The following is a 12,082-nucleotide window of genomic DNA, read 5'->3' as shown; positions in this document are numbered from 1 at the left end:
CACATTATTCATTACATTGCACCCTCATGTTGTGTATGCTCTTTTACATATACTTCATGAACTTTTGTTCCCCCTAGAGTAATGAGAACAGTCTGGGCCTACAGAAGCATGAGCTCCCTGGCCTTTCTGTGGTTCTCTGCCACCAAATGGCATTCATTCAGCAGCTCCTTAACTCTTAGTGCACTCACTCACCAGAATGCTGCTGCTGCTTTAAATCTACACACACACACACACACACACACACACACACACACACACACACACACGTAGACAGGGTATGAGTTATCAAGATTAATCTCCAAAAATGTCAGAAAGAGGTATCATCACGCTCTTCTCATTATTCTACCTTAGATTTTTATTTTCCTATTCCAAGGTCAAAAAGGATGTTGAATGTAATAATATGATCCAAGTCAACAGGGAAAATAATGAAATGATCTGGAAGAAAATGGACAGGTATGATCCCTTTGAAAAACTGTTTTGAAATATCTACTAAAGCTGAATTATCTACACGCCTTATGACCTAGCTATTCTATTCATAGGCATATACCCAACAGAAATGCACACACATGTTCACCAAAATATACTATAATACTGTAGCAGCACAGTTCATAATAACCCAAAACTGGAAAACTATCTGAATGCCTATCAACTGTAGAACAAATGAAATAAATTGGGGTAATTCACATCAAGCAATACTCTACAACGATGAGAATGAATGCAAAATATGGATGGTTCACACATATAATGTTGAGCAAAAAGAGCCAGATTTTTAAAAAGAATATACATGATTTCATTTACATAAATTTCAAACACAGGTAAACACATCTCTGTCTTCAGAAATCATTCAGTCACCATGAGAAAAGTAAGGTAGTGACTTGAAGGGAGCTTCTCTTCCGGGGTTCTGGTTATGTTTTATTTCTTGCTATTTTCAGTTTACAAAAATTCACTGAAATAGACATGTCTGAACAGTACCCTTTTCTATATGCAAAACATGCTTCAAGTGTTTGAAATGGGATGTAGGGAATTAAAGTAAAGAAACAAGATACCACCAGAATTTTTTTTCTGTATGTCCACATGCTCTTCAGATCAGGGTGGAAGTTCTTATTTAAAATCCTCTAAATTAGATACTACAATATAAGACGTAGTAAGCTTACAGCATAGGGCCTATAGTCAATATTGTAATAACTACACACGATTTAAATGGATACTAGACTTACTGGGGTGATCACTTTGTACGTTATATAAATGTCTCATCACTATGGTTTACACATGAAACTACTATAATATTAATATGTGAACTGAAATTGAAATTTAAAAAACATTTTTTTTAAAGAAGTTAAATATTTAAGCTAAAATATTTCAAGAGCCCTGGGTTTAAAATACATTCTGTCCTAGGATGCAAGTGGGTGACCTTAAGACATGCAGTTAAATCTGGGAGTCTCGCTTTTCTGCCCATTAAAATAGGATTACTGCTGTCCTCCCTATGCCCCAGTGTCGCTGTGATGAAGAAAATAAGGCACATGAAAGTGCTGTTTAAACTGTGAAGTAACCTTGAGCTGTGTATAACAAGGACAAAAAATAGATCAAAGGCCAAATGCAATGGCTTACAATTTGTAAGTTTTATTTGTGTGCAATTTAGAACTTTGTTCAAGGGAACTCTTAAATACAGAGGCCTATTTAATCAAATAAAGACGCCACAGCCCTGAGTTTGTCTGAGGGATGCAGGATGATGGCAAGCAGCGCTGGAGATGCCTTCCCAGTCTCCTCTCCCTGCTGTTCCCAGGGTTTCTCTTAGAATACCAGTGTACACAAGGGGTTGGAGTCCCAAGGACCAGAGTAAACAGTCCTTGTTTTAACACTAATTAGCTTTCTGAGCCTCAACTTCTTCAACTTTTCAAGGACTAGAGATAATGTGTGTTGGAGAACCTAGGAAAATGCCCAGTATGCACTGTATGACCACTATATAAAAGTTTTACATACACAACTCTTGTAAGACACATGCATGAAGAGAGCACCAAAACTGAACTATTTTCAATTAACTTTAAAAATTTTAGGCTAAAACCTGGATGTCTGCAACAGCCTCCTAAATATTATGGCTTAAAAGTCATTCTCTCTGCTATTCATTTTTCACAAATCCCTTCAGTAATATTTTTAATACCAATTTGTCCACTTTGACCATGTCACTTGTCTAGCTTACCATTGCCTACAGAATAACTCCCAAGCTCTTTTTGAGGCACACATGCCCTTTACAATCACCTGAAGCCTATGTATCATTCCTGCCTCTTCTCTTACATCCTACATTTGAACTATATCCAATTATTAACTGATCTTTGAGTAAAACACGTACTTCTCAATGACGTTTTCTTTTTTTCCAAAACAGTAAATACATAGTGGTGAAAATTAAAAATTAGAAAATGTAGATTAAAAAAAAAAAAAAGACATCACATTCTCGCTATCCAGGTATCATCACTATTAATACCTTAGTGCATATCCTTCTGGAGATATAGATATATAGGTATCTATGGATAAATATATATGATCATGCTAAGCAAAAGAAGTCAGACGGAAAAAGTTGAGAACCATAGGTCTTCACTTATGTGTGCGATGTAAAACTGAAAACAACAAATGAACTTCAAGACAAACAAAAACTCATAGACACAGACAACAGTTTAGTGTTTACCAGAGGGAAAGGGGGGAAGATGGGAGGTAGAAAAGGATAAAGGGGGTCAAACATATGGTGATGGAAGGAGAAGTGACTTTGAGTGGTGAACACACAAGACAATATATAGATGATGTATTATAGAATTGTACACTTGAAACCTGTTAATTTACCAACCAATAACACGCTGATAAATTTAATTTTAAAAAAAGATATATGACCTTCATGTACATACTGTTTTATAACCTGCTTTCTTTAGTCAACAGTCTCTATCTTTCCATTTCAGTAAATTTCTACTTTATCTAATACGTAGGCCATGTTCAAATTTCCACGATTGACCCAAAATGTCCTTTACAATTGATCTGTCCAACCAATATCCAATTCAGAATCTCATATATCTAGTTGTCCCTTAAATTTCTTTTAATGTAGCATTGTCACTTCCCTGCACCAACTTTTTAGGATACTAACAAGCTAACAAGTCATTACCATTTTTCCTACTAAATTTCCAATAATCGGAATTTGTCTGGTTCCTTCCTCTTATTCTGCTATCACCTGTTTATCCTATAAAAGGAAGTTGTAGTGAATTGGAGAATTAAAAATAAATGTTTTTGACTAGAAAATATTACACATTATTCTGTGTATTGAACAAAATTATTATACATATTTGTATAATATTGTACAGAATTATTACACATAATTCTCTGAATCACATGAAAAGATATATAATATCTGGCTACCTGAACTCATTAGTGATGGGAAAACTACTCACCGGATTAGGGTAATGACAGTTTGAGCTCTCCAATGAACAATTATGTGTTTCTCTCTTGCAACCATAAAGCAATTTATATGTGTTACTTTGCCATTGTATGAATGGTTTGGGAACCCAATCCCATTCACCTACTGGTTATAACACCAATTAATAATCCTGGCATAAAGCAGAAATTTCATTTGGGTTTATAAAATGATGTTTCTCTAATTCTATCACACTTTCTAGACTTAATTTGTTGCCATTCTTCAGCAAAGTTGAATTATGTTTCATCAAGGGCCTCTTTAGTTACTAAAATGTAGATCCCACTATAAATGCAGCATGAATGCTTAATTCTTTCATATTAATAAGCATTTTTAAGGTAAGAAGCTGTATTACTAGTCAGCTTAAAGTGTATCAAGTTGAGCACTGATTTTTCTAGCTTTCTCTTTGTTGAGCATCTTAGGTACTCATGGGTTTTCCTTCATCACTGAGAAGTACAGCTCATACTTTCAAGAACCTGCACCTTTGCTCCTGCTAATTCCCCTGAGCTCCCCAAAATCCTACACCTGATAAGCTCAACGTCCAGTTTCATATCTTCTCTATCATGGCAAACAGTGAATTTCTTCATCTCCATTTCCTATTTTTTCTCTCTCGCATACTACATAAAGGTATATCAGATACTACATTTGGTTGCATGTCTTTTTCACTCCCTGGGCTTGTCTTCTACTGGTAAGAACAGTACCTTACACGAGTGTTATTCACAGTTTGATCTCAGATCAGTTCTCATCCATAAACTCTTTCCTCTCTGTGACACAATAAAAAGCTTGCACCAGACTGTAAATCAAGAAAAGTAGTCACTAAACACAATTTAGTTTGGCTCAATTTTTTTCTCTGGTAGCAGGAATTTGTGGAACAAGGATGTCGATTTCTATTCTGGCAAGAGCTACTTTAACTCTCAATGGACCAGTAGCAAACACTTTATGTACAAGCCACTTTGAATAGCACTGTCCAACCATCACTTTACCCTTACTGCCAGGAACACAAAAGGAACAAAAGGAATAGAAACAACTGTTTGTGGAGAGAGAAGGCAGTGTAGGAAGCGTGCGGACCACTGGCATGCCAACATACACCTTCTAAGGTGAAAGGTAAGTTGCTGCATCTGATCTTCCTACAACCAGAGAAGAGGTACAACACCTTGTGGGCCTCTAGATTTTGCAGGCAACATATCCGTCATCTGTGTATGTTATTCCGGCCCATTTACCGAGTGAGATGAATAGCGGCTGGGTCTGAGAAGCAACCAAAAGGCACTTCAACAGGCTGCTGTGCAAGCTGCTCTGCCACTTGGGTCACATGATCCAGCAGATCCCATGGAGCCTGAAGTGGCCATGGCAGAGAGGGATGCTGTCCGGAGATATTCGCAGGCCTCATAGGTGAACCTCAGTGCAGGCCCTTAGGAACAAATCCCTGCATCCTCTGTGGATAACTACTCTCTGTTTAAGACACAGCTGTTGGCCTGCTCCTGGGTCCCACAAGTGACTAAATGCTTAACCTTGGGTCACCCAGTTACCAATATCAAGCTGCCCACCCAATACTGGGTATTATCCGACACATAAAGTCATCCAGTTGGGTGCGCACAGCAACATTCTATTATCAAATGCAAGTTGTATAGCCGTGATGGGGGCCGAGCAGACCCTGAGGATGTAAGTAAGTTACATGAAGAAGTGGCTCAAATGCCCATGGTCCCCACTCCTGCTACTCTGCCTTCTCTCTTCCGGCCTGCACTGTGGTCTCATGAGGGGGGTTCTCTATGATCAGCTGACAGAGGAAGGAGAGACGCAGGTCTGGATTACAGATGGCTCTGTACGATATGCAGACACACCTGAAAGTGGACAGCAGCAGCACCACAGTCCCTTTCTGGGGCTCTTGGAAGAACAGCAGTGAAAGGAATCCTCCCAGTGGGCAAAACAATGAGCAGTGAATCTAGTTGTTCACTTTGCTTAGAAGGAAAAATGGGCAGATGGGTTGTTATGCACCAGTTCATCAGCTGTGGCCAGTGGTTTGACTGAATGGTCAGGGGCCTAGAAGAAACAACTGATTGGGTTCTGGAGATCAAAGAACAAAGACAGAAATGAAAGGCCACTGGATTAAGACATAACCAGCAACTAAGGCAGGTAAGGGACTTGCAAAATTGTTTGATTACAATCAATTGAACATACATTTACTGAGTACTAGGTAATACAAATTTTACATATTTATATGTAAAGTACTCAGGATCTCTATAAAATTGTTCTTTCCAGTAAGAATCAGGCTGTAGAAATCATTTGTATTTTCATTAATGATTTCTCTTTAGTTTCCTTATATGAAAGTAATTCAATCTTATAAGGGAAATAGCCTGATTAAACTTTGCTAAAAGTAATCAAGGACAAGAATTCTGAGTTGAAGGAACACTGCCTTGGCATAAGCCACTTGGAGAACTAGAGATTATGCAACTACCTCTTTATATGTGGACATTCTTCCTTCTGAACTAGTATTCAGTCATGCCTTGTTAGGTTTCAAGTTTACTGAAGTAAAGGTGACTCCTCCCTATAATGCCAATCCCTTATGTGTAGCCCCACATAAGCGCTGGTTGCCAGCGCTTATTTAAGTTCTTACGCTTGCAAATGAGCGCAAACCCCCCACCTCTCTACTGGTCAATCCAGCACACAACAATGTGCAAGGATTAAATCAAATTTTGAGCTGTGACACACTGAAGTTTCAGACGGAAGCAATCACACAACTAAAGTAATTTTAAAACATTTTCTCTATATTTTAAACAGGGGAGGGCTTTTGAATAGAGATATGTTTATCTTCTCTTTCTCTTAAACCTACACTAAAACGATAAGAAAGAAATTTTAAAAACATAAACTGCAATGATGAAGAGAACTGGGGAGGGGACATAGCAGACAGAAACTCCAGTCAGTGATTTAGGAGACCTGGAGGAAGACACAACTACACTGTGTGCAGCTGGAGAATATGGACAAAATTTACCCCGCAAAACCTCAAACGGGGTCAAATTGCTAGAGAGAGAAAAAGCTAAGTATCTGACCCGCCAGGATTAAAAATGTGGGAGTGGATTGGAAGTCTGCACAAGGCAAGAACAGACTCCCAAATCTCCCACCTCTATACCAAGCAAAAACAACCACAGGAGTTTTCTTCTCTGGAGAAATTGCAACAACCTCAGAAGGAAAACTCCTCCCCTTAGTGTAGATATTGAGGCTCCACCAATATCCAACAATCACTGTAAAATAAAACCAGCTGGTTGACAAGCCAGCTCCTGTACCAAGTCCTGAATCAACTCTGTAGTTCCTCACTCCTAAATAGTAATGAGCAAAGTCAAATGAATTTGAATGTAGGAGATTCTTCTCAGCGGCTAAACTAGACAGGAGATACGTTATCCAGGAAATAAGTGAAGCCAGCCCCAGAATATAACAAAAGAAAGTCCCTGCACAACAGCTCTAGAGATGCTTCAGACAGTAGTAACCTGCTCAGATAAGAAAAGGATGACACACGGGCGAGGGATAGAAATACTGTTTTCTCATTAAGCCTCTGGATACTAATTGAATATTTTTAAGCCATGTAAATGCATCACACTAACCTTTTTTAAATTTAGCAATATTAAAAGGGAAAAATTAAGAGGCAATTACCTGAAATCTTGAACTCATTCAGCCTTTAACATCTATTAGCATTTGGGGGAACTTTAATGATGCCCTAAAAAGATTTTGCAATTTTCTTCTCATAATTTTGTTGCCACTACAAAAACAAAGTCAATTTGATCAGCGTGTACTACCTAAAATTTCAGAGGTTGTAATGACAGAAAGCCATTAAGAGATTCAGTTTTTTATAAAGTATCTCAAAAAACAGTTTATTATTTTTATGGTACTTATCATTGGTTACCAATTCACCTATTCTGTCCTGAATTATGCCACTTCTGTCATTACTACCGGTGGCTTAGTCTTATTAGCTGACATTTAATCACGCTTCATGTTTCAGGGCCATTAAGCCAGGCACAAATGAGGGTGTGTGGTATAGCTCTCCAACCCCCGACTAATTCAAAGAAGATATTTAATATATTTTAGCTATTTCCCACCCTTTCTACCTCCTTTCCTTTGACTCTGAAGTTCCTGATCTCCCTAGACTGGCGAGAAGAGAAATACCATAACCAATGTATCTCCCAGTGATAGTTAAACTAGATTGGAAGCTCAATGTCTGTGTATTTCAAACATGGAATTTCTATCTCAAGAGGAATCCAAGAATCTCATATACGAAAAGGATCCTCCACTTTCTTACTCTCAGCCTTAGCAAAGAAAAGTTTATTTTCAATAGGTAGCTAAACATTCACAAGAATGGAGGAGAGTAGTCCAGAAAACCTATAACCAAGTAATTTCAATGAGCCTTTACTGAGTATATATCATTGATCACAACCAGAAATTCTAAGACTTGGTCCTTGGTCCTAAGAAGCTAGCACACAACCCTGAGGAAGATAACCCAAAAAGTAAGTTGAGCAGAAAAGCTAGAATATTCTTTTTCAACCACAATTCAAGCTAAATTTGGCTAGCCTACAAAAGACAAATATAGATTTAAAATTCAATAACAGACATCCACATTTTAAAATTAGTATTTTATTCCTTAGTTTTCTGCTATGCATCTGACCTTGTCTGTTAGGTGCCATATGTTCAAACAAAAAAAGTACTATTGAATCAGAAGCCAGATTCAACCATCAGCTCACCCAGTGTCTTTGGACAAGTCACCACTGCTAAGAGTCTAGATTCTCTCAAGAGAGAGAGAGAGAGAGAGAGAGAGAGAGAGAGAGAGAGAGAGAGAGAGAGAGAGAGAGAGGACTGAGAAAGATTAAACTTGAACATTTCAAACAAAAGTGAAATTATATGACTATGATTATGAAAGTAAAACTTTCTTATTTCCCACGTAGCTGAAATTATAGTAGCAGTCACTGATGATTGAATACCTGCTATGTTTCAGACATCAGATCTCTCAATTTACAACTACTATTGCTAATTCTCTCAATAACCTTAAGTGTGGGTACTATAAAAATGAGGAAGCAGAAGCAGAGAGGTTGGTTTACCAAATATCACACAGCTCATAAGTAACAGGGACTATACTGAGACCACTGTGCGAAATCCCATGTTTCTGTCTCCCACAGAAATTTCTATTATACTCGTATACTATTTACAAGCATTATTTCTACAGAAATCTAGACATTAAAAACAATTAACTTTTTCTTTTTAAAAATAAAAGTCAATCCACCTTGCAACTCAAAATATCAGAGCCCAAAATGTTCATTTTGTACTCACCTGATGCAGCAGACGTTTCAGTTTGAGTAACTGAGTTTTCACAGCAGTACAGTCCTGGACCATGTGCCGGAGGGTCATCTCATCCAGTATCACTGTATTTTCAGGTACATCTATAAACATCTTCTGAGCCTGGAAAAAGGGGGTCCCTCCATAGCTTTCAAAATGACCCAAAGGAGATTCTCTATAGGGAGAGCCTCTGGAAGGGCAGAAGTTGGAGGGAAAAGATACACAACACAATTTCAGAAAGAAATAAAAGTAATGAAATCACTGCAGTGATTATTACAAATCATTTATCATTGTCACAAAGCCTCTGACTTTTACTCAGCATTTGGTTCCACTGAAAGGTCCAATCAGATCTAGTTGTTATTAACACAATTATTTTCTGCACTCCCCCATTTTGTGTATTTTACACACGGGTTTAACAAACCTTATTCCTTAGGAACATGAATAGAAACAACTCAGGAAAAGCCTGGCCTGGAAAAAATTATACTTATTTTCCTTTTTATGCACTGGTATCTGCCTTTTAGTTTTTTACTTTAATTGGCCTCTTATACTTCACATCTTTTTTTTAGCCCCATAACTATGCTACCCATGTTAATACCCACATTGGACACACCCCTGGACTCCTACTGCTAGCAAGTCCCAACAAACAGTTAAGGCAGATGAACTGTTATTTCTTTTTTTGTTTTTAACATTGCAGATAAATAATCTTTTCCAATAAAGATTAAACAAGATTTTATACAAATCTTATACATACCACATATTTCCTATATCTTAAACTGCATTAAAAAAAAAAACAGCATTAAAAAAAATCTGCTCTACTCTGGGTAATGAACACACAATGGGATTTATAGATGATGTAATACAGAATTGTACACCTGAAATCTATGTAATTTTACTAACAATTGTCACCCCAATAAATTTAATAAAATAAAATTAAAAAAAAAAAATCTGCTCTAAAAAATTTAAACTTCCCTTTAGTTTCATACAATAATATAAATTCTGAGTAAGAGGGGAAAAAAGAAAAAAGAACTAGGGATACTGTGTTTCATGGAAGTGAAAAAACACAATGTTTTTAACCAGAAGTCATAGCTATAACAATTTAAAAAGTACTGCATTCACATTACACGTAATTTCCAGTTGGTTCTTAAGAACACACTGAAAAAATATTATCTCCAATATAATGGCTATATTATACTAAGATTAAAGTTAAATTCATGATGTATTAAATTTGGAAAAGTCACAATGCACTAAATTTCAACCATATTGAAAAAGTAGAAAGATAGTTTCTACTAAATTTTCTAGCTTCTAACAAATATTCCCAAATCTCTAAATTCTCAAATATTCAATATGAACTTCATTTTCACAAGATTATTTTTCTCTGAAAGTATGTCGGCCTGATTTTTCTTTCAACCCCTCAAAAAAAAATTTAAGAACTTTTCAGTTGCTGATCCACAGGTAAGACCCTAATTTGTTCACATATCTGCTTTATTTTAATGGTTCACAATATTGTTGAGTTATTAAATTTCAAAAACTGATCAATTAATTAGTATAAATTTACCATCCATGAGTGAACAGACAAACTATCTATACACAGAGTGATGAAAAATACATAGTAATAAGAAGAAAATAGTAAGACAAAAATATACAATCACCTGGCAAATGAATAGGAGAGATAGTAAAAGTTACGTTTTTGGAGAAAAAAGCTGATACACTTTGGGAAATTTACTTGGATACGAAAGAACTCGGGATGAACTATAAAGTATGAGGTTTGAGTTTGACTGAAATTAAAGGTGAAGGCTTTCTAGAAAAAGAAAATGAAAAGTAATGGCACAAAGTGCAAGGCATGATTTTCAGGGACAAGGAGACTCTTAAATATGGCTTATGAGGCCACAGAGAGCCTGAATCCAATTTATTCTTCGACTTTATCCCTCAACACATCTGCCTCCTTCAGACTGATTTCTTAATCCGCAGCAAATTATCTGAGATTGCCAAGGCATGCTACAATCTTCCTCATCTACACACCCATGTCTTCAACTTCTCTACTTTGGGCCCGTTTACCCATCCTGCCCTCCACTGTACACTTGATCTGGAGAATGATAACTCCTCTTCATCTTAAATTAGTTGGCATTTCCTCAGGGAAAGCTTCCGTAATCCCCTAAACCATAGGTGCCCTTATACAGCCCTATACTGTACCCCATGATAGCACCTGTCAGAGTATATTGCGTTCGTTTGTAACCGTGCAAGTTAGAAACTCCATGACTACATAAGCTGTGTATTCTGTTCCTCTGTATCAGAAACACCTGGTTTTGTTTGTTTGCTTGTTTATGTTACTGTTGTTTTCACTGACTGAGTAAGGAGCATGGATTTTAACCCATGTTGTTGTTGTTGTTTTAAGTTTCCACCTGTGAGATTCTAAACTTCTTTAGTTATGACATTAAAAAGTACTACTTTAATATTATCTGGAAGCAGTCACATTCAAAATTCCCAATTAATAATCAAGTTAAAGTTTACTTTTTATTTTACCAAGTGAGTAAAACAAAGTTTAGAAAGAGAAGAGACTGAAGGAGACTGGTCTGCAGTCCACAGCATGAGAATCAGGTATGACTAAGGGCTTATCTTAGGTTGACATAAACATGAATCACATCCAAGTAACTGATGAATGAAAAAAATTTCAAAGGAAGTCAACAAGCCTTGATCACTAACTAAATATAGGGACAAAGAACTGGCATCTAGAAAAACTACAACTGTGTTAAAGAGACAGCTCTGATCCAAGATTTACTGGCTGACATTAACTAGCTATTGAAAACGCTTAATATCTTTGGGCCATAGTTTCTTTAACTTTCAATGTTTTCCACTGCCTGCCAAATAAGTTCATATGCCCTAGGTTGTACTTCAAACACTTCCACGAGCAGATCCAAACCAAACGTATCTCCTCCTAGTACTGAAATGCTACTTTTTTCAAAAGCCCTCCCTAATCCCTTCCATTGAATAAAACTGCCATTTTATGATCCTTAATTTATTTTACAACAAAAATTAAAGAAATTTGTATACATATCACCTCTAACTAAATTATAAACCCTTTGAGAACAGGGCTATCTTATTAATTTTTATATTACCTGCACAGATTATCTTAGTCAAATGTTAGCTCTACCTGTGTAACACACAGGGCAAGTTACTTTATCTATGCTTCATTTTCCTGATCTATAAAATGAGGATAGTAAGAGTACTCACCTCATTAGGTTGGTATATGGATTGAATGGGGTAATATATGTCAAAATTCTTGGAACAATGTCTGATATATATACCATGTTTCCCCGAAATAAG

General features: G+C 36.7%; 1 protein-coding gene across 9 annotated transcripts in view; it reads right to left on the bottom strand.

The window, feature by feature from the left end:
* Positions 1-12,082, bottom strand: part of CCSER2 (coiled-coil serine rich protein 2) — a 170,402-nt gene that overhangs the window by 62,807 nt on the left and 95,513 nt on the right. For all 9 annotated transcript variants that reach the window (XM_019755556.2, XM_019755554.2, XM_074339719.2 and 6 more), the window contains one exon: positions 8,756-8,951. In XM_019755556.2, coding sequence (XP_019611115.2) covers positions 8,756-8,951 — 196 coding nt within the window. The remainder of the gene's footprint in view (positions 1-8,755; positions 8,952-12,082) is intronic.

Source organism: Rhinolophus sinicus, chromosome 15 (genome assembly GCF_057876585.1).
Source record: "Rhinolophus sinicus isolate RSI-liver-muscle chromosome 15, RSI-T2T, whole genome shotgun sequence".
NCBI lineage: Eukaryota > Metazoa > Chordata > Mammalia > Chiroptera > Rhinolophidae > Rhinolophus > Rhinolophus sinicus.
This window is presented reverse-complemented; position numbering and strand designations above follow the sequence as displayed.